Below are 23715 nucleotides of genomic sequence, written 5' to 3' on the forward strand. Positions count from 1 at the left end.
CAGGGGCACCCCCTGGGTACACACAGGTCTCTACACACATCTGTGCACACGCATAGCTGCTCATGCATCCATCTATCCACTTCTCATTCTTGTCCCACCGACGGCAGCACACACACAGGCTCGCCGCGCCCCTCTCTCCAAGAACGACCTAAGGATCTCTCTAGGTCTGGCCCTGTCTGCCCGCGGCCCGCCCTCCACACGCAGCTCCGCAAAGGTCCTGCTACACCAGCCTGGGCTCCACTCAGGCCAGACCCGGGACCCCGATGCTCCGGGCTCCTTCTCACCCAGCAGGAGCCTGGTCTTTCAATCCAATCACACACGTCTTCCTGTCTAGACAAGGCCGCTGGCTGCCAGGGCCCGGGACTGAATGAATTCACAGCCCTCCGCACCCTGGCACCGCCGGGCGTTGGCGGAGCTCCGGGGGCTAACCCCGGGAGCCCAGGGACCCCCGCTCAGACCCGGCACAGCCCACCCCGGGCTCGTCCAGGAGCCGCAGCGGAGACTCCGGCCGCGGCCAGGGGCGGGTTCGCGTGAGCGCAGCCGGGCGGGTGGCGTGCCTACCCCGGAGAACCGGGCGCCAGCACCGCCAAGAGCCATCCATCATCCTCGCGCTGAAAAGTGGGAAAACAAACAACAAAACCTGACCCCGCCTCATTTAATGTGAACCAAACACAAAAGCCACAGGAGAAAGGCTTTCCTCTTTGCGCTTCCCTTTTCCGGCCCAGAAACACCAACAGGCCAAGATAAGGGCGGCGTGGGCCGCCCCCTGGATGGTTTCAAAGGGTTGGCAGCAACCCACCCCCAGGCCCACTCCCATGGCTAATGGCCTCCCCCACCCGCCAGAGCCCCGGGGGGGGAGGGGGAGGCGGCCGAGGCCCCACGCCAGGGGCTTGGAAGAGGTTTAAGGCTCGCGCTGCAGAAGGGAGGAAGCGCGGCCTGTCAAGAGGCCTGATAAAGCGTCTCCTTATCGGGAACTCTGCTTTTAACTGCATCCAGCGAGCGCCGGGGCTGGGCCCCTGTCAAGGCCAAGCGCCTTCCTTTCATGTCGCCCCGTGTCCTCCGGTCACCACCGTGTCCGCGGGGGCACGGAGTTGGAGCATCGCGTGCTGGCGCCCTCTGTTTGGGGCCAGGGTGCTGAGCCTGCAAGCCGGGGCATCCGGTGGACCGCGTGGCATTTGCAAAGTCACCCAAAGCTTCTGGGCCCTGGATTTGTCATCAGGAAACCAGAAGAAGGGATTTCAAAGCAGTGGAAGCCAGCAGTGTAGACCGGGGGTGGGGTTGGGAGCTGCTCAAGTCCTTGCTGCTGAAGTCGCTGGCTGGTGACCTGGGACCAGCCCCTCAGACCCTCCAAAATCGCGTCTGCCTTGTAACGTGTGTAAACGTGTGTAAAATGGAAACAGCGCCTGCCTATTTCATAGACTCATGAGGAGGAGATGAGTTGTTACACACATGGGCAACTTACAACCGTGTCAGCACACGGTTAAGTGCTCAATGCACATTAGGCATCATCTTCACTGTGTTTTCACGGGGCTGTTGTGGACATGGGGTGAGGTTTAGTGGCATCATGTCATGTCTGAATGATGGGAAGTTAATGATGTACCAGAGAAACTGCGTCGGTCTCACAGACCATTCTGCTCACCTTCCCACTTGGGGGTGCCGCCCCAAGTGGACACGGTGACCACCCTCCCGCAACAGGAGAGAACCTCCCATCGTGGCTCTGGACGCAAGCCAGCTCCTCCATCCCAGGCAGCTCTGCAGAAAGAGCCGCCTGGTACAACGCCCCGAGAAGACCCAGCCAAGCCGGCCCCCCGAGAGGTCAGCGTGCAGAGGCAGCACTGAGTCCAGCTCGGTCCACTCACAGCCCCTTTGTCCGTGCTGACGTCGGCACCAGGATGCTCTCCTACCGGGACGGGCAGAAAGACCGAGCAAAGAGCCTGGCCCGGAACCCGGCGGCTCTGACCATCAGCCTTCTCAGGCCCCATCTGTGTCTCAAATCTGAGATTCACTGGGGCTACAGAGCACCGCCCTGTCTGTACAAGGGGAGAACAGACACCCGCCTCGGGTGTCCCCACTGCATCGGGGATTAAATAACACAGGCAGAGAGCTTCAGAACAGCTCCCGGCACACAGTGAGTGCTCCGTAAACCTCAGAGTTACCATCACCCATTTCAAGCCTTTCTCTAAGGCAGCTCAGCGTCATCATTCATTCATTCGGCTCCTGAGTCCTTAGAACAGAGAGGAAGGGATGGGGCCCACGCTGCCGCCCAGGCCAAGCCTGGCACCGGGCACTGTGACGCCCCCGGACAGCAGCTCAGAGAGGCGAGGAAAGCCGCCCAAGGCACCCAGCTCGGAGGGGTTACAGCCGGGAACCAACGGCGTCCAGAGGCGTCGCCAGCCCGCTGCTCTCCTGCTGCGTCGGCTCCTCCCGTCTCCTCTTCGTTGAAAAATCATCCTTTCACTTTCAAGTGGAAACGCAGCACACACCAGTGATTCCCCTCCACTTCACTCGTAAGAGATTTGTTATTTCAGGCCCCAGAGCCCTTTCCTTTGCTACCATTTTCAGACCTCTGCTCGCTCCGGCGGCAGCCCGCCCCAGCCAGGAGCTGAACACCGCTCCATCTGCGTCCAGAGACTGGAGACCGCGAGGGGCTGGAACTCGGCCGCCAGCGGAGAGCCCCCCGGGTCCCCAGCCCCGGTCCCCTCACAGCAAGGAGGAGATTCTCACCTCCCGCGGCAGGGAGGCGAGAGGCCGAGAAGCCAGAGTTTGCCAAGAGGACTTCTGGAAGGAAAAGGAAATGAAGTCTGTTGTAAGAAGGAAACACTCACTCTGACTCCTCAAGGATGAGTGAGGCCCGGGAGGACGCCCGGACGCCCAAAGCTTCTGTTCACGGAGAGACGATGGGCGAGCAGACGGCCACTCGCTGGACCGAACGCGACTGCGAACGGGGGCGCCCACCGCCCACGAGCGAGCCGCGCGGGGACAGGACACTGCACGGGGACCCGAATGCACCCCGGGACCCAGAAGCAAGTCCAGAGGCTTCCCCGGCCTCCTGTCCGGGCGCTGGGGTCTCGGAGCTGACCTCCCGGCAGGCAGAACGGGCCCCCGCCGCCCCAAAGCCTCCTTTCTGATGGGGCTTTGAGTGTGCCTCTCATACGCCGCTCAAAGCGAATGCAGCTTCTCCATCATTTCAGGGGCGAGGAGAGACAAATCCCATCTTCAACGTGCAGGATGAAGCTGGGGGCTGGGTCAGTACCGTAGGGCACATGGGTCCTGTCGGGTTCAGCTTTATCCGGTTCTGAGCTGGGATTTCCTCTGCTCACTGGCAGAGTGCAGATAAAGCCTGCAGACCTTGTTTTTAGCAAGCGTGGAATTTGGAGGGGCCAAGGGAAGCAAACTGGCTCCCTGTCCTCAATCCGTGGGGTTCAATTCCATTACTTTCTGTTACTTTCTGAGCTTGAAACCCATGATAAACACACTCATCCCAGCTCCCATGTGCAGGAACTCATATCAACCATGCTGGCCAGGCTGACACCCCAGAGTGTCACCTGATGAAGAATTTAATTCACATCTCAATTATCCTTCCCTGAGCTCCATGAAAAATCTGTGCAACAGAACAGACCCCAACCCCTCGCTACTGAAATGAAGGACAACACTGTCATTTTTATTGAGGGCAAGATCAACTTTATAATTCAAAGTCTCACTTCTATCTATATTTTTTTAAAAAAAGACTTTGGCTAAATCCAAAGTCTTTTTTCCCTGAATATTCATGGAAGGACTGATGCTGAAGCTCCAAAAATTTGGCCACCTATGCTTGGAGCTGACTCATTGGAAAAGACCCTGATGCTGGGAAAGATTGAGGGCAGGAGAAGGGGACGACAGAGGATGAGATGGTTGGATGGCATCACTGACTCAATGGACAGGAGTTTGAGCAAACTCCAGGAGATGATGAAGGACAGGGGAGCGTGGCGTGCTGCCATCCATGGGGCCAGAGAGTTGGACACAACTGAGGGATTGAACAACAACAAGAATGCGTAGACATGAAAGTCAGTGAGACCTGGGAACTTCTTTCCAAGCATCTCCCACAACCAGTAACAAATCCCTGTCCAGGGTCACCAACAAGGTGCCCAGAGGAACCAGGCAAGGACTTGAACAAACACATTGGACCTGGTTACAACTGGGGGCACCCGGGAGCCCAGCTCTGACCTCAGTGGAGGGCAGCCACCCCCCAACTCCTGAGCACTCTGACCACAGAGAGCGTGGGCCCAGTGTTGCCACATCTTCTCATTATTAACACCAGCCAGAGATCCAACCTTTTAAGAGAAATCTCCGAATTTGTCAGTGTTGGTAACTGGTGTCAGCTTGACGTCCTGAGCTGCTAAAACCATCTGTGGACAGACTCGGGCCACAAGCTCCAGGACCATGTGCCGTCAGTTCTGCACACTTTCTAGGCTGTTCCTGAAGCCTGGAACATTCTTCCCTCACATCTCTCAACACCCCGCTCAAATGTCACCTCCTCCCAGAAGCTGCCCCAGATTTTCTGAGCAGAGTCATTCAACCCAGACCCTCACCACCTCCTCCCTCTAGTACATCCATATTTGCTTTATCCTAACCTCCATAAAAAAACCAATAAGAATAACTAACATCCATGGGACTCATTCTACCAGGCTTTCCGCTTAATGCTTTACAGTCATCATCTCTTTTCCGAGCACCGTCATCATTCCACTTTAGTCACAGAGAGGTTAAGTCACTGGCCCAGCATCACACAGCCAGTAACTGGCAGAGTCAGGGTGCGCACCCAGGGCTCCGGGCTCTGTCCCTCCCCCTGTTAACACTTCATTCCACTGCCTCCCTCAGACCTCCCGTTTTCCCAAGTCCAGTTCTCCCAGCAGACTGAGCGCTCCCTGAAGGCAGAGACTGAAGGATTTCTCTCTCCACCCCGAGTGCAGAGCTGACACGTGGTCAATATTTGCTGACTGAACGAAGGATGCTGCCCGACCTGACCTTCCAGATACCCCTGGAAGGTTCTGGGGGCGGGTGTTAGGATGTCTTCCCCTAAGACATACGTTGTTCTCAGCAGCTAGCTGGGGGCTGGCAGATGGGCCCAAGAGGTAAGGAACCCACCCCCCAACTGAAAAATGTCACTCCTGTCCCAGCCCAGAGACGGGACTCAGGTCTGACCACAGGGCAAGACCCGCACCCTGGTCCCCAGCGAGTCACAGCCTCCCCAAGTCCGCTTGGCACCTGACAACGCACCTTCCAAGGTTGTGCCTCTGCCCGAGGAGAGGGCGACACACCCGCCCCCAACCTCATCCCCCACTGGGAATCGAAAGTCAAGGAGCGATTCTGCTTCCCCAACAAGAGAAACAAGTCCACCAAAAAATCAGACACACACCAGCAAAATGCGTGGGAGCAGGGCACACGGGTGTGGGCCCAACAGGAAGGGTACACGGACTCTCCAGACACACTCTGGCGGCTCCCTGTCTGACCCCCTTTCTGTACAACCAGTCCTCGGTAGAGACACCTGGCTGAGCCCGAAACCAGCTTTAACCCGAGCCCAGGAGCCCACATTCGACGCCTCCCGCACTGGGCATCCAGGCCGAGCTTCCTGCAGCTCCTTCCACCCGGCCGGACCCCTCCCCCTGCAGGACAGGCTGAGGAGGGGTCATCGGAACAGGAAGAAGACGGGGTGAGATCTGGGAGGCGGCCTGCGTGGACAGGGCCCTCGAGGCACAGTAGACAAGCCTGCTGCCTTGTTCAGAGCCGGAGCCCAGGAGGCCCAATCCTAGCACAGCCCTGAAAGCACGCGTTCAAAGTTAAAGTTAGACTCACGCAAAGCTGCAGCCCCCAGGGGAACTCGGGCTCCACAACAATCCTCCCTTTGACTAAAAACCACAAGGAAACACCCACGGCATACTTCTCGATTAAAAAAGGAAAGTGAAAAATAAGGTTTTTCTTCTTCTTCTTCTTCATTATAAAACTAACTTGTGCCCATTCCATCAAGTCCGCACTTCTGTTCGCCTCCGGGGAGCCCCAGTCACGCTGGGCAGAGAGACCAGGGGCAGCGGAAGCCTGGGCATGTCCCAGGGCTCTGAATTGGTACTTCTTCATTGTGGTCACTTCCTTCCTCCGCTTCCTTCAGCACAGCAGAGCCACCGAGGGGCCGCCCGGGCCAGCACCCCCGCCCCCCAGGCATCGTCTGCCCATGGGGCCGAGGCCAGCTGGGGCTCACCAAGGCCCGAGGGGCAGTCAGGATGGTCTCTCGACTGACGCCCATGCCCGTTAGGTGCCTCTGAGTGACAGGCCCGGCGCCCAGGCCTGGGATGGAGCAGTGATGGAGGGTGGGCGGGTGGGAGGGAGGAAGACTATCTCGGGCTATGAAACCATCAAGAGAAAGGGAGCGGACGGCAGAGAAAAGAAAGAAAGTGAAGTCGCTCAGTCGTGTCCGACTCTTTGCCACCCCGTGGACTGCAGTCCACCAGGTTCCTCCATCCATGGGATTCTCCAGGCAAGAGTACTGGAGTGGGTTTCCACTTCCATCTCCAGGGGACCTTCCTGACCCAGGGATCGAACCGAGGTCTCCCGCCTTGCAGGCAGACGCCTTACCCTCTGAGCCATGGGAGCTGGCAGAGGAAGAGGGGAGCTACTCTGACAGAGGAATCAGGGAAAGCGTCCTTGTGGTGCCCAGCCAAGTGAGACTGGAGCGAAGCAGAGAGAAGGGCCGTGTGGACAGCTGGGAACGTGGAGAGCAAGTGCAGAGGCCCTGCGGCACGATGCGCAGAAGAGCGAGGGGCCAGGAGGGTGAGCGTGGCAGGCGTCAGGACGAGCAGAGGCAGGCAGGGAGCCGGGGATGCCGGGCCCCGCAGGCCACGGTAGGGAGTCCGTGTGAGCGGGGCGGGAGGGGACCCGCACGACTCCGAGCGGGGAGGGCTGCGCACCCATGCACGCCTCAAGCAGACCCTCTGGCCGCTGTGTGGGGCGCGGACTGGCCGAGGGGCACACGCGGAGGGCGGGAAGCAGTCAGGAAGCCGGAGCTGCCACCCAGACGCGGGAGGGTGAGCGCCCCGGGGGGCAGAGGGGAGGTGGGGAGTGTGGCGGGGCCAGGGGCCCTGAAGTACCAGCATCACCCTCCCTGTCACAGACACACAGGCCTGTGACGGATGCCGACAGGCAAGCAGGGTGCTGAGAGACGCACACGAGAAGGAGAGAAAGATCAGAAATCTGAAACAGTTCCACGTTCTCTCGGCATAAGGCTTACCCTGGGCAAGCCACACATTTCTTAGGGCTCAGCCTTCTCATTACGGTACCCAATTCATAGGGTACTATGGGTTAGGCAAGGTGAGACTCACTGCCTGGCATGGTGTACATGCTTGATAAAAAATACATTCCCAACTTCTGCTTTTAACAGTCCCAGTGGTGGCTCTGCCGATTTAGTCACTGAATAATCTTTATAATTCGTATCATCTCTCTGAGGCTCCATCTGATGAACACAAGCCAGTGATGATGCTACCCACCTCAAGTACGCAATGTGAGATGGAATGAGACACTAACTGAGCAAAAAGTTTGAGGCCCTCAGTAAAATGGTAGCTGAGGCCCTCAGTGAAATGGTAACTAAACCTCTCAGTAAAATGGCATGAAGCCGGCACACCAGTCATTCAGCTAGATGATTTCTAAGTCTCCTTCTAGCTCAAGGATCCCCAAACTCTAAACCAGTCAGCTTCAAGTCCATGAATGAGTCAACTCTGGAGGTAGGAAATGATGCAAGTGATGCAGGCCAAGGTGACAAAAAGCTGGAACTCCCACCTCAAAGTGAACAGAACTAAACGCAGGCACTTCTTACTCAGGTGACACCCACTGATCTGAGTCACAGACTCATGTAAGCGTAGGGGTGGGAGGGTGCTTCCAGAGCAGCGCCCCCGTTTCAGAGCCAAGGCGCCCACTGCTCAGAGAGGAGAAGCGTGCGGCAGGGCTGCACACTCAGGCTCGGGCAGAGGTGGAAGCTGACGAGGCTCCCTGCTGGCTGGCGAGAGGGCAGGAAGGAGAAAGCAACAAAAACCCCACGTGGGAGAAGGAAAGGACTGGAGAAGGGAGGCCTTTCAGACGAGCAGAAATGCCCTTCTTGCCACCTAGAGGTCAAGTCAAATGTCTTAAAGGACCAGGTAGCATATCAATGAACTGAGCAGCCGATGCAAAGGCCGGCTCATGTCCTAACTGAAAGATACTAGATGTCCCTACCTGAAAGATACTCACACTCAGATTTTTCCTCCTCTTAAGAATTATATCACCAGGGCCATCGCTAGGTTGCCTGGCATTTCTGTACAAATTAGGAAAAGACACCTCTCCCTGCGCACCCTTAGAAGGCATGTGGCAGGACACTGTCCTGATAAATATGCAAATGTGAATGGGTGCCCTCGTGAGATGCAGTGCACAGCCTGTGCAACTGTACCCCCTGACACAGAAGACTTCCCTGGGCTGTGACTCGGGGACCTCTGTCTACATCCCACGGTCATATAAAAGGCACTCAAATACCACAGCAAAGGTCATATGGTGGGGGGGGGGGGGGGACATGTTCACTATTAATACTTAATTCCTGATCAGAACCCACCTCTGAACTAATGTCCAAAGTGGATACCAAGAAGGCTCCTGCCTCAGGGCCTTTGCACTCACCATTCCCTTCCTCCAGCACTTTCCCTCAAGACAGTGACACAACTTATTCTCTCACTGACTCGAAAATCTGGTTAAATCTCACCTCTTCAGAAAGTTCTTCCCTAGAGAGCATCTTCAGCAACTCACCATCATCTTCCATCTACCATCCTGCCTTATTTTTCTTCTTATTGCTTTTTTTTAATCACTAGATTTATTTGTTTTGCTGTGTGTCTCGCTTCATCAGAACACCAACTCTGTGAGAACATGGGATTTTGTCTGTTCTGTTCACTAATCTATCCCCATCTCCAGTCAGCAAAGTTCTGCCAAAAGGGCATGAATCTTCAGGGGATCTTATACAAGGCAGGTTCCAACTTGGCAGACTGTGGAGAAACCTGGGACTCTGCATTTTGAACAAACCCCCAGGGTAAGTCTGTGCTATTGGTCCATGGACTGAACTGAGTGAGGAGAACCCAGCATGGAGCCTGGCGTGTGGTGAAAGCCCTATCAATGTTTGTTGAATAAATAAGAGAGGCTGGAAAACCACTCAATCCTACTCCATGCTTTTCTCACTACTTTTTAACCACACCATCCTGCCCACACTGATGCCATCCATAGCTTTTATCGTCAATGTATCATTTTTGGATGGAGAGAGAAAGGATAGAGGCATAGATGTGGGATACAGCCAGTGTAGGCTGATGGAGTCTTTTACATCACTGCTCCTAGCGACAGGTAAAGCCAAGGCTTAACGAACATTTACTTGAGGCAGCTTCCAAAACTTGTATTCATTAGGGAAGTATTTACAGTTTGACAATAAATGTTAAACTAGGGAGATGTAATTCCCTTAACAGCAACCTAAGCTTGAATGAGAGAGGTCTATTTGGTTAAATAAATGATGCCAAGAAGATCTACTCAGCTTCACTTCCAACTCAGAAAATCAAAATGCGATGCCTTTTTAAGCTCCCCAGTAATAATGGCCTTGATCATTTATTGGCAATTTTAAATATGCAGGGCATTCTGCCAAGTCCTTTATAAATTACAACACCAGTGATGATGGCAATGACAAAAATGCATCCAACCACACGGACAGACTCAAACCGCCTCTTGAAGGACTCAAGAAACTGGTGACACTGGAGCTTCAGGGAGATGAGGTACCCCGCCCCCCCGGGTCTGAGCAGGGTGGTAAGTCTTGTCCTGTGCGTCTCTTGTATCTTTTGAATCTGCATCATGTGAATGCACTTCCTTCCCCAAAAGTGAGTGATACAGGAAACCAGAGCTGGCTGTATTCAGCACTGTCTCACACACGCTCATCTCCTCTAGATCCTAACAGAGAAGTAACACGCTGTCCAACTCGCCGTGAGGGACCCTGAGGCCCCAGGGGTCAGCTGATCCTTGTTCACAGTCACCCCAACTAGTGTGATGAGAACAACCCACGGTGGGCAGGAACCCAGGTGCAAGGGAGGGTGATGCGCTGCCCGAGACCAAGCGCCCTGGCGAGGGGAAAATTTATTTCCTGATTTTTTTTTTCCAAAATACCTAGGCAACAACAGAAGCCCCTAGGAGCAACCTGGAAAATTATCTCAGGATCATCAGAGATTTCTAAGGGTGCAGGCTTTGGACCCACTTCCTGTGTGACCTTAGGTAAGTGACTTAACCTCTCTGTGCCTTCAGGTCTTGCCTGGAAATCATGGCAGCACTGTAGCCACTTACACATGGAAGGCACGTAAAGCAGTTCCCAGCCTTACTTGGATCTTAGCTGTTTCCCCCCCAGATAGCATGAAAATAAACAGAGACTCAATAAAGGAAGGGGCAAGGCAGGAACTAGGTGCTACGAGCTTAAGTGTGCAAGCGTGGGGAAAACACTGGAAGGAAAACACCAAAGCAATGAGATCGGTTCTCTCCAGGTGACAAGGGGGCTGTCTGCTTTCTTTTTTATATATTTTTCAAATGCTGAATACACACTAAGATAAGAAAAATAACAGAACAAAAATTACATATATATGAGTACACATTACACATACCTGATGCACATAAACACACATATATACATATAGTATACATATGTATTTATACATTTATATAAAAATATTATATATATGTACATACACACACACACATACCCACACAAAAACTTTCTCAAACCTGAGTCAGAACGTTCAGAATCAGCCACGCCTAAGCAGTGAGCCTGAAGGCCGTACACAACAGGGGAAATAGTTTAGCCAAGGAGCCCGACAGGTATGCTTTCAGATTCAGCCACAGGACTTCCCTGGTGGTCCAGCGGTTAAGAATCCAGCTGCCAGTGCAGGGGACACATTCGATCCCCAGTCTGGGCAGATGCCACGTGCCGCGGGGCAGCGAAGCCCGTGAGCCACAACTACCGAGCCCGCGTGCCCCAGAACCTGCGCTTGGCAACAAGAGAAGCCCCCTCAGGGAGACGCCCACGCCCCACAACCAGACGGAGGCCTCCACTCACTGCAGCTGGAGAACGCCCAAACAGTGCAATGAAGACCCAGCACAGCCACAAATAAACTTTAATATAAATTCAGCTCCACCATATCTCAGCTACACAACCCTGAGCGAGTCCTCTGACCTCACCCAGGGCCCCTGCCAGCAAATGACGAGCACGCGTGTCATCATATCATCAGTATCGAGTTCATGAAACCAAACTTCCACGTGAGAAAAAAAGGCTCCCTTCTTTATCCTAACAGAATGGTCCAGAGGAAGATAAATAATAACAGGAAACAGGGATGATGCACACATGGGGAGTGCTCGGTGCATGCCAGGCCCCGTTCTATGCATCTTCCCATCTTAAGTCATTTATCTTTGCAAAAACCCTAGGAAGCAGGCATTAGTATCGCCCTCTCTGCTAAGTGGTGTGACCTTCAGCCTCAGTTTCCTCATCTGTAAATGGGGTTAATAGTACCTCCTGCAGGTGGCACACAGGGGAAGCTTGGTCAGAGTCACTAGTGACCGTCTGCTCCCTGGGGAAGGCACTCAACACCTCCAAGCTTTGTTCCCAGGGTAGAGACAGCATGCCTGCCTGAGCCGCTCCATTCGACATGCCTGTTACATAGTAAGTGCTCAATAAACAGACACGATTATGGGCAGAAGCAGCCCATAGTCTTCTAGGAGGCTCAGAACAAGCAGCTCTAACCTCCACGCTGTCTCCCAGGATTCAGAGGATGGTTCTCCTTCCAAAAGGTAGCACGGACCAGGGGCTCAGTGTGGGTTCCGCCTGTATACCTCCTGTGTCCGCATCAGAGCCAGCTGGGTGACATCAGCCAAGTTGCCTGCCCTCTCTGTGACCCAATGTCCTTGCCTGTAAAACGAGAGTCATCCTACCACCCACACTCCATGGCGTGGCTACAAAGATTAAGCAGCTCACTCACAGGAGAGTCCCCAGAAGATGCTCAGCACACGTAGCCGCTATTGTTCTATCCCCCGCCGGCCCTTAACAGGGATCCACAGATTTGTTTCTGAACAAATGAGGCTTCCTCTCTGTGTTCCCACTGGTTGCCAGACGCACTGCAAGCACTGTTCTCCTTCTGGAACAGTTAGTTCTTCAAGATCCGAGAAGCCTCCGTTCTCTGCTTACACTGGGGTGAGGGGTGGGCGAGCTCTGCTGCTCACCCATGATCATTTCTATCGTCACGGGAGCACCTCGTGCTTCCCTCAGTGTTTCCCGTGTGCGGTCAGTGGGGCGCCCCGCACCGTCCAACCCTGCGCTGCCTGCCCCCATGACTCACCACCTGGCTCACCTTGGAGGCCAGCACCTGTCTCCCTGCTTTTACAAGGCCTACAGGAGCACTCCAGCCCCCACCAAGGTCACCAGGAGGGCTACATCTGGCCCACAGATACACTTGGTTTGGTCTGTACTCTTTTATTAAAAAAAAAAAAAAGGCTTTAATTAACAGCCAGTGTTACAATCAAGAGCCTGGTACACAGACAAAGGCAGGGCAGTGAGGAAGGCTCCTCCTAAAGCTGGCCTCAGCATCCCCACCCCACCCCACCCTCACCTTTAAAGGAAAAGGCCGGGTCAAGCCAGCCCCAGAAGGTCGCTCCCCTCTGAAATCAGGAGCATCAGGGCGGTGGGGGCAGGCCTGCTCACCCACTGGTGCTCCAGCCTTCCCCAAGACTACAGCCACACCGTGCCTCCTGCCCGGGACCCGTGTCTCAAAAAAAAAAGAAGAAATCCGACTAGCCTGACTTTCACAACACACCGAGAATCCAACCACTTCCCAGGTCTCCCACCCCGCAGTGCTAGCCCCGCTGTGTCGCATGGACCACGAGGCTCCGGCGTCTCCCTGCTCCTCTCCCAGCCGCGCGACGGCAGGTCATCAGCCGCAGCCAGAGGGATCCCGCGTCTCCCCGGCCCCCACCTTCCTGCGCGTAAGTTTGCAGAGCCCAAGGCCCGAGTCTGCGCATCCGCTGGGCCCCGCCCTCTCCTCTCGGGTCCTGACTCGGCCTGGCCTGCCCTCCCCACGCAGGCCTCCTCTCTGCCCCCAGGCTGCACCCAGCATGGCCCTGGTCCCCTGGAGCGCTCATCCCCAGAAACCTGCACTTTCAGTATCAGGGCTCAGATGCTGCCTTGACCACGCCCACTTCCCCACCCCCACCCCGGCAGTTTTTCCCACAGCACTTATCACCTTCCAACACACTACTGAATTTTCCTATTTATTAGATGTATTGTTTATCTCACTGCGGCCAGAAAGTCAACGCCACGGGGGCAGGAATTTGTCTCTGTTTCGGTCACGCCGTATTCCCAGCGCCTGGAATGGGGCCGGGCACCTGCCGAGTGATGAATTCCCAGCACACACGCCCCTCCCCTGAAGCTGGAGCATCGGTTTCCCTCCGCACCTTTCCTTCCCCAGAAGGTCTGACGGAACCTCTGTCAAGCAAATGCAGCAGCCCTGATCGAGACAAATTAGCCTCAGCAAGCCCTGCTTCCTGTTCCCCAAGCCAGCCTCACCAAGCACAGAGTTTTATGAGTCAACAGAAGCCAATACGCCCAGCCGAATGCCAGAGAAGCGAGGCTCCCTGTCACGACTCCAGTTTCGCCCGGTAAGGAGGAAACCCCGTCTGGCTTCTCTCTCCCCCGTCTCAGATGTAATTTAAAGTGAGTCGCGGCGAGGACAAAAGCCCAAATCCAACAGGATGAAAATCACTGTCCTGTAATCTGTTTTACTAGATGAAAGCTCGGAGACTTGACTGGCCTCCTCTGGGCTGGGAAGGCGGCAACTGGGACAGGTGTGGCCCAGCCTGCGAAGCTCGGTCCTGTTACCCAGGACAAAACAGATCAGGTTTCTGCATCTGCAAGGAATTTCTCCTAAAGGAACTGCCCATGTTGTTTCCATATGTCTGAACATCTGTTGGAAAGAATCAGGAGTATTGTCTGTGGAGGTGTGTAGTGTGTTTAAACAGCCTCGGATTTTGATTACTTTCTAACAAAAAGGATGGCTTTCCAATCCTTATTCCAGTTGAAAGCACATCCCAGAGAGTGGTGAAAATAACATTTATCGAAAGCCCCCGCACGAGGATGGATGAAGAAACTGAGTGTCCTCTACAGGGAATTTCTAATTCAGGTTTATGGCGAAAGGGTCTGGAAGCCAGCAGGGAAAGGATTACGTGACAATGGCATTATACAGGCAGCTCTCAACTGGGGTATTATGAGCGCCCATCAGCTAAAGAGCCAGGGAAACACTTAAAAGACCAACTTTACAAAGCTGCCTTTGAATGCCAGTTTTGTCCACCCAAGGACCACTGCTTCCTGTCCTGAAATAGAACGAGGAAATGATGGCCAGGTTCTACCAAAAGGCATGTGGCTCTTTCGAGATGAATTGAGTGGTTCCCTTTCTCTGATCCCTACAGGTCAAAGTCAAGTCAAAGAGCTAAGATACCCAGACTCCTCAGAAAGAACCATATACTGGCCCTAGTTCCATGGGATTTAGAGCTTTCTAGGTGAAACTTCCAGGCTCATACACCCAACCGCAGACTTGCCAGCATTGCCTGGATGCCTCAACAAGCCCTTCCTAATTCCCTCACCCCACAATGAACTTATAATCCTCCCCTAAGAAAATGACTTTCACCCCAAGTCTTCCGGAGTGGCAGATGACACTTCCGCTCCACCCACAGCTAAGCCAGCACTGAGTCCTGAACCTCACGCCATGGAATCCATTCTCTCCCCTCCCAATGCCACCTCCCCATCCTCACCACCTCGGCCTTCCAGCTGGCATCGCCACAGCCTGTCAAATTCGCCTCGCTGCTTCCTCCCTTAGAGGAACCCACTCCTTAGAGGGAAGCACAAGCGATCCCAAAGTATTCAATCAGAATCGCCTTCCTTCCCTGCTCAGAACTCGCCACTCCCTTCCCCTTGCCCTGAAATAAAACCCTAGTTCCTCATCTTGGCTTATGAGTCCTGCCAACGATCACCCTCCAGGCTAGTCAAGTGACACTGGCCGTCCCTTGGGTCCTCAGAAGCTCTTCCCTGCCTCAGGACCTTTGCATGTGCTGTGTTTGTACATGGAACACTCCCCCCGCCCACCACACCAAAAGAGACAGAGAGAGGATGGGCAATACTCCTCTCTTTGCTGGCTCAGTCACCTGCTCCAGGCCCCAGGCGGTAAGTCATCTCCATAGTAAGATCCTCCATCTAATGCAGGTTATCCAAGTAGTGGTTGCTTGGCATAGCTCGTTCTGTCTCAGCAGTCACCCCCAACTTGCACATCCAGCAGATGAACTCCCAATCAGCTGTCACCATCTACCTTGGGGTCCATGGTATAATCCCAGATGGCCTCATCTGGCCTGCCTGACCCACCCACATCTCCGCAACAGTCACACCAAACCATCCTGGTCTGCGTGGCACGTCCTACCCACCCCCCCGAGTTCCACCAGGGCACAGACCTCATCCATCTCACACCCATCAGTACTTTATCAGCGCCTGGCACACAGCAGGCCCTCAACAAAATATTCACCGAATGAATGAGTCATGAGATCTGAAAAGCATTTAAAGTTTGGAGCAGACTTTCTTCCCAGACCAACTGACATTCAAGAGAAAAGAAAAGACAAAAGAAAAAGAAAAAACAGCGGAACAGGGCATATGCTTAAGATTTGCAATTTTATATTTAAAGAAAGTGAAAGAAATGGTCGTGTACTCATTTTATTTTCATATAAAGAGGCGCATAAAACCACTAGGCGTACAGAAAAAGTGAAGTTCTATCGTGTGGCAAATAAAGAGAAGGGTGAGAACCAATCATTGAGAGGGAGAAAAGGGAGCCAGGGCATAGTACAGAAATAGACACGGATGGAAGGAGAGAGACAGGCAGAGACCAAGAGAGAGGCCGGCAGAAGCACCCAGGCAAGGGACGAGACAGGGCTCTCCTGGGACTGTAAGGGCGAGACTCCAGGGTTTGACAGAGGTTTTCACACCTCCTTAAAGGTTAAGAGTCCCTGTCTTCTTAAAGCCCCCTCTTTTTTTCATTTTTCAAAGAGGTTATTAAAAAAAAAAAAAAAGACTTCCTATGCTAAAACAAATCAGGGGTTAGCACATTTCATTTTGAAGAAAACCCAATCTATTCAAATGACTTAAAAAAAAAAAAGCTTCACTTTGTGTCTTTTGAGGATATGGCTATAAATTTTTAAGTCATACATTGGGTTTTCAAAGTAAGGAACCAGGAGAGGGGCAGAGGGCCTTCCCTGGAGGAGCAGTGGCCCTGTGTGGGAGGTGGGGTGGGGGGTACAGGTTTGATCCCTGGTCATGGAACTTACTATCCTGCCTGTTGCATGTGTGGCCAAAAATGAGGCGGGGGGAGATGGATCCTGGGGAGCTACTGGAAGGAGAAGCGTGAATGCCAGGCACAGTGTAGAGGACATCTTCAGAACTGCATCTACGTCCACTTCCTTTTCTGGAACTTCCCACGGCCCCAGCCCGTGATGAATGGGTGAGCAGAGCCTTGCACTGCATATGGTCTGACCTCTCTGGCCAAGCTAACTGGACCAGCGGGTGGCACCCTCCCTAATCAGAGCCAATTAGAATCTCCCTAAAGGTCAGGATTTGGATTCCAACAAGCTGGTGAGGGACTAGAATTAAGACAGCATAGAAAATCTGACAGGCAGGAGGTGCGGGCATCTTTCCACCAGGTCTTCTCTGTCTGGTGAGAACGAGGAGGCAGGGAAAGTTGGTCTGCAGAGAGATGTGGAAGATGAGAAAAGCTGTCTAGCAGGCAAAGCCAGACACCAGAGTCCAAATTCTGAGTCCACCATTCGAGAGCTAAGACCTTGAGTAAGGTCTTTGACATCTCCTTGACCTAACTGTAACTACTTCCTAGGGCTCTTCTGAGGATTAAATAAGTTTAATTTAACTTAACACAGACATCACTTGGAAAAGGGTCTGACACGCGGTAAGTGCTCACTAAGTGTTAACTATTATTTGCATCATCTTGCTAAACTGTAAGCTCATGGGGGTGAGGGTTTCTGGCTGTTTTGTTCATACCATATCCCAGAATCTAGAACCATGCCTGGAACAGAGCAGTGCTCCACAAACGCTTGTTGAATAATCAGGGAGCAAAGATGCCACGCAGCCCCTCGAGGACAGACACCGTGGCCAGAGCCTCCCAGCTCTTCTTCTTGTTTCTTCCCTGCTTTTCCTGCGCCAGGTTGAAAGCCAGAGCCTCCCCCTGGTTGACCAGGCCACCCACGCTCCGGCCCGCCGCTCCCTCCCCCGGGCCCTTCATAGTCCAGTTACCTTGCTTCCTTCTGCCCCCGGGCATTTGTACCCGCTGCTCCCACCACACATCCTCAGCTCTGGTCTCATCTTCAAGGACATCTTCCCAGGGAAACCTTCCCCTGTCTACACTGACTTCTCCATCTTACGCGCCCAGAGCCTCATGCACGCTTCCTTCCTGCCACTTGCCACAGTTTGCAATGTTATTGTTTGCATGATTATTTAAGTCAGCAACTTTATACCCCCAGATCGTGAGCTCCATAGAGAAGAAGACCATAGCTTCTCTCTTTACTGAACCTCAGCATTAAGCAGATGGCAAAGGGCAGGTACTCAGCAAATTCCTGCAGGATGTGTCCACCTGTTACTGGACTGACTGAGCAGAGAAGTAAATCTCAGACTCGTGACCATGAGCCCAGGTTCTTCTTGAGCTGAATCTCCTGACCCAACTATATGTAACTCCAGCAGGCTCCTCATATACTCCCCCCTTGCTCACTGGCTTTGAATGAGTTTCTCTCTCCGTTACAACCAAAGGCTTTGACTCCAACATACCCTTCCACTGCCTCCAGGCCAGGAGGTTCTCGTCCTAGAGCAGATAAGCCTCACTTGATAATGATATGAAGATTTTATTTTCCAAAATTCACTTTTCAAGCACAATGGAGCAAATAATACCAGACCAGCCCTACCATCATAAACAACTATAAAATAGAACAAAAGTTTATAAGTCAACTGCTTTCGGGGGAGGGAGGCAGTTAGGAGAGAATGGATATGTATGGCTGAGTCCCTTCACTGTCCACTGAAACGATCACATTGTTAATCGGCTACATTCCAATATAAAATAAAAAGTTAAAACAATGCTGAGTATATTTGAGATCGAAGATCATGAAAGGATAAAGACGGATGTGCCTTTTCAACCCAGAAAAAAGATAAGCCAACTGCTTTCAGGCATTAGACAGCAGGCAGCATACGACCGTGGTCCATGAGGGGAAGGAAACACGCGAGGTGAACCCATGCTCCCTGCAGCTCTCTGCCTGGGGACACTTTCCTTCCCACATCCAGAGCGTGGAGTTCAAACAGAACACGGTGGTCCTGCTGAGCAAGGGGTGGGGGCAGGGTTGAGTCCCAGGCTGTGGAAGCAGCTAGAAACCGTGGGTAGAGCATCAGAGAGGAGGAAAGGGGTGGGGGGTTCCCCAAGTCCATGACCAAGGGCGGGCTGGGCAATCACAGGGGAAATGTGCAGGGTTTATCAGAAAGAGGAAGCTACAGGGTAAAAAGGGAAACAGAAACTGCAGGTTCGGCGGAGCTGGAATATCGGGAATCTCGCCCATCAGAGAGGAGTGACCTCCCCGAAAAGCATCCGAAACGACTAGGCCTTCAGAATGAGGTCTGGCTTAGAGTAAAGCCTACTGTGGACCTGCCTTCACACAGTCTAAAACCAAGTCTGTGACTTCCCTGGCTGTCCAGAGGTGGAGAGTCTGCCTTTCAATGAAGAGGACACAGGTTCGATCCCTGGTCTGGGAAGATCCCGTATGCCTCGGGGCAACTAGCCCATCCCACAACTACTGAGCCCACACTCGAGAACGCTGGAGCCCCAGTTACTGAGCCCACACGCCTCACCTAATGAAACCCACGTGCCAGGGAACCCACGCTCCACCACAAGAGAAGCCACAGAGATGAGACGCCCGCGCCGCGCAACTCGAGAGGAGCCCCCGCTCTCTGCAACTAGAGAAAAAAGCCGGCATGCAGCAAAGAAGGCCTAGTGTAGCCAAAAGTAGATAAATAAACAAAAACTTTTAAGTAAAAATTCAAAACCAAGCCTCAACTAGATCCACCAAAGAAGGACTTCAGTGGCTAACCCTATGAAGTTGAAGGGTATGGGGAACACCTCGGGCTTTGCACAGGTCCACCGTAACAGAGTAAAATCAAACCTGTGAAAGTTCAAAGTGACTGGCCAGCAACTGAACTACCTTTAGAGGAAGACAGCAAAAGCAAGAGTCTCTACAGCGCCCAGGACACATCGCCATCCCAGATCACTGCACAGTCAGAACTGCTGGATGCACAGAGAGGAAAACCTACCAGGTGTAAATGAAAAGAAGCAGTGAACAAAAACAAATCCCCCCGAAACTGTGATGTCAGATTCAGAAAAAACAGCCACCAGGATGTGGAAGCTCCAACTGGCATCACCAAAGTCCTTACCTAGGTGTACACACACTCAAAGCTGCCTGTGGAAATTTTAGGGTTTAAGCTTTGTGCGTTTGTTTTTTGTCTGAATTGTATTCATATCCTACAGCTTCAGGAGATGCTCGAGAATCTGCATTTTTAACAACTACTCTCAAAGGTTCTGATGCACCATCAGATTCTTAAAACAGAACACTTTGATAAGTATTTTGCCTTCACTTACACTTTGCCCTCACTTTATACTTTTAAATACTTTGCCTTCACTTTAAGGCAAGTTTTAAAAAAAAGAGTTAAATTAATTTAGATGTATTAGGCTTCCCTGGTGGCTCAGAGGTTGTATTAAATGTCTGAGTTGGCAGGTAGGCACCAGTCAGCAGTTGCTGGTTAACCAGACTATACAATTAAGAATATTTTAACTCTGATCATTTTGGAGGGAAATAAAAAAACAAAACAAAACAATTCTCTACTTATTTTGAAAAAAATATCTGAGGTTAAATCACAAGCCACAGACATAAAAGGTAATGATTAAGGAAAAAACAGTAGGACATGCTCTGGGTATAATGTAAAGAGGAAAAAAAAAATCAAAAGTACAAGCTACTGTAACATCAAGTATATAAATGTACAGTGACAGACATTGGTATGTTTGTGAATAGAAAACAGGCAACAGGAAACATATCAAAATGGTAAAAAAAACATTATTCTAGGTAGTTGGACTGTGTGTAGTTCTAACTTTTTCCCACTTTTCAATATGCTGATTTTCCTTAATGGACTCACCTAAAATTTAAACACAAAATGATGGCTTCAGAAACCTTCAAACCAGACACCTCTACTAAACTATAGTAGTTTCTCAATCAGAAAGAGAAGGAAGAAGACAGCATGAATATCACTTCGATCCTTATGCAGGCCAAGAAGACTTTTTTCCTGGCTTCTGAGTGGCTTTATTAGCTTCCGACACTCAATCTCAGACTTCCCATCCCTTGGAGGAAGAGGAAGCTGAGACACGCACCGCAGTCTCATCAGCACCAAACAACAGCCCAGCAGAAGCGAGCGGCCCGGTGACCCACGAGGACACCAGAGGAAGGGAACGCAAGTCCATACCTGGACGACAGGGTGGCCGCCCGTCGGAGCCTTGACGGCCCCGCGGCTGCCTTCCGTCTCGTAGTGCGCTCGGTGGTGTGGCTTGGGCTGCACCTCGATCCGCAGCTCATAGGCGCCGGACTGGTGGGAGAGCGGCCACTCGAGCGGAGGGAGGGAGGCGGTCACTGGGATCCTGGAAGGAAGAGCAGACAGAAGCGGTCAGGTGCGCGCGGAGCCACGCCCGGTCACCCTGCACAACAAACCTGAATGGCCCCTCTCCTGAAAACATCCAGCAGGCACACGGGAAAACGCCGGCTGCTGCGAGGCACACGTTCCTGAGACATGACGGGCCGGGCGCTTCACAAGCTACAGATCTTTCCCGTTTTCTCTTCCGTCTGGATGAAGACGGAATGACTGACGTCTCCATTTCTGAAGCTAATTTCATGACATGTTAGTCCTAGCATGTTTCTAACTGCTGCAACTTCTTTTCCTCTGGGAATTTTGAAAAATATCACCTCCCACCTCCAAAGGATAGCCCTTAGTCAGGATGTTTGTTTTTTCCCCAAAGGAGTAAGTGTGGGACAAGGAACTCTGTAACAGAAATCAAGGGTCCCATTGGATCACTAACCTGCCGTGTGACTTTAAGTAAGCAACTTCAACTCTTTTATTCTCAATCTCCTATAACCAAAAATGAACTAGATGGCATCTAGAAGTGCTTTTCCAGCTCTTATTTCTATGTCTGATTATCTCAATAAAAATAAATTTTGAAAGAGGCCATTCCCAGTCATTGTCATCACTTCTCGGGTCAAGTGTAGAACATCTGACCACAGCGAGGTGTCTGGTTTTGGCATGGATGAGCCAAACCACTCCAACTCCCTACAATTAAATGAGGGCTAGAGGTCAAGAGTAAGGCTGGAATTACACACCCAAGCTCAAGTCCCAGCTCCATCTCCAAACACCTGTGTGGCTTTGAGCAAACACCTCTATCTCCCTAGGCCTTAGCTTCCTCAACTATGAAGTGGGGACATTGAGATCATAGAAAGGGCTTATGCACAATAAATGCTCAGTAAATATCAGCTATAATTATTTTTCATGTAATACATTGTATATTTCAAATAAATGTTACTGTTGACAATCTGTATTAATGGTATTGGTAGTGTCAGACAATCTGACTGTATTGAAAGTTGTAAGATCTTTGAGGTCAAGCCATTAAGTTTTATTTTACTCTAAAATCTCAACCCTACCCAGCACACACAACAGGTACTTGATATGAGCTTGGAATTATGTCACTGAAGAGATGACTGAAGGCTTGACAATCTACATCTAGAGCATGCTACATCTAGAGCATGCACTCAGAGTCCCAGAGAATCTAAAAACATTTTCCCAAGATCACAGAGGAAGACATAGTCAAAGCTCCAATTTAAGCCTCTTGCTTCTTCCACACCTCTACCTTATGTCTTATCTTACTAATTTATTTAAAATAGGTTCGAGAAAATATTTAATTCATGGAATGAGTCTAGAGCAGTGCCTGGTCTTCCATGAATATTCAGTGGGTGGGCGGATGAACAAATGGAAGGATAAATGAAAGAATGAACAAGTAGTGTTATTTCAAAGAACCCTCATATGTTCAAAGTAGCTTTGAAGCTGCAAATGCATGAATTTGGGTCACTGTGTCCTGATTTTTCACATGCAGAAGGAAACATTAATCTAATCAGGATAGTCTTTCCTGCTAAGTCCAGAACTGCTAGAAGCTAACATTATCAACTGGACTTAATTAAGCATTTGCAATGAGGTCAATTCTAATCCTTCTCTATTAGAGCAGTTCCAAGGGAGAGGGGGACAACCCCACAAACTCCATCAGTGCTACAGCTTAACCTGAACACACAACTCAACTTATACTTACATCCTCACTATGCAAGCAAATCTCTAGCCATTCTTTATAATGACATTGCCCCCTGAAGTCCCTCTAACCCTGCAATCTCGGGGTGTCCAAAGTGCCTTTATTTCCACCTTGGCTACAGTTCCAAGATGCCGTCAAGCTTCTGCCTACAACCAGAGTGCCCTCTGTGTTACAGATTCTTATTCTCATATTCTCAGTTTAAAATTGTTTAAAGTTAGAAAAATAAGCCTTATTGAAAAATCACTCCACCCCTGTATTAATCAAAAAATATAGTGAGTAGAAGATTCAATGCAATACCCCTAAGTACCAACTTCTAACTTTGTTTGCTTCTAGAACAATTAGAATACAATCTTAAGACTCGGACCACTGGAATGAACCTGACATTCTGCACTTGAATGTCAGCCCCTGTGGAGTTATCCACACTCCCTGAGATAAGTATCATCATGAGACTTCTTTGAATGACCCATCCTCTCAATCTAACAGAAAACTTTTGGAAATATCTCACTGGCAGGCACAGATTGGCACTTGCTAGGGGCGGAAGGACTCTAACCCATCAGAACCTCTCAGATCAAGCCACATAATAGAGAGGAAAGGGTTTCATATACAAAAAAGTCTCAGATAAATGCCTCACAATCATATCTTACATTAATGTTCCTCCTCACTCCCAATCATGACACAAGTCACGTTTTGGAGATGGATCCAGGACTTGATTAGAAAGAACAAGGGGGTCAGGAATCTCAAATTCTGGTTTCCGACTTGGTCATGATCTAGCTGGGTATTGACAGGCATGTCTCTTCACCTCTCTGAGCCCCAATTTCTCACCCTGCAGCAGGTGGTGTTCTTGATTGGCAGCCCTAAGGTGGCTCCAGGAAACTTGAGCCTCAGAGCTCCGTAGCCAGAAGGCCTTTGAAATGACTGTACATTCTGTCCACAGTTGGGAGTAGCCCCTACACAGAGGCAGTCATTGAACACATGAAACCCAGAAACTCCTTTTCTTACGGGACACTGACTGATCTATGATGGCACTAGTGTTCTCAGAACCTGCCCTGAAGACCAGAAGCTCCGTTCAGCCCATTTCAGTCCAGGGTGCAGGGGAGTAGGGGGATTTTGGCATTCAACATTTTACTTGAACAAAAAAAAAAAAAAAAGACTTGCACTTGCTAAAAGCAAATAACACTTTAAAAACCACTGGAGTAATGGTAAC

At 51.4% G+C, this 23715-nt stretch overlaps 1 protein-coding gene across 3 annotated transcripts in view; it reads right to left on the reverse strand.

Moving 5' to 3' along the window:
• NFATC2 (nuclear factor of activated T cells 2) overlaps positions 1-23715 on the reverse strand; it is a 142070-nt gene that overhangs the window by 97214 nt on the left and 21141 nt on the right. For all 3 annotated transcript variants that reach the window (XM_020888822.2, XM_020888830.2, XM_070472761.1), the window contains exon 3: positions 20633-20804. In XM_020888822.2, the coding sequence (XP_020744481.1) occupies positions 20633-20804 (172 nt within the window). The remainder of the gene's footprint in view (positions 1-20632; positions 20805-23715) is intronic.

This window comes from Odocoileus virginianus, chromosome 9 (assembly GCF_023699985.2).
Source record: "Odocoileus virginianus isolate 20LAN1187 ecotype Illinois chromosome 9, Ovbor_1.2, whole genome shotgun sequence".
NCBI classification, from domain to species: Eukaryota; Metazoa; Chordata; class Mammalia; order Artiodactyla; family Cervidae; genus Odocoileus; species Odocoileus virginianus.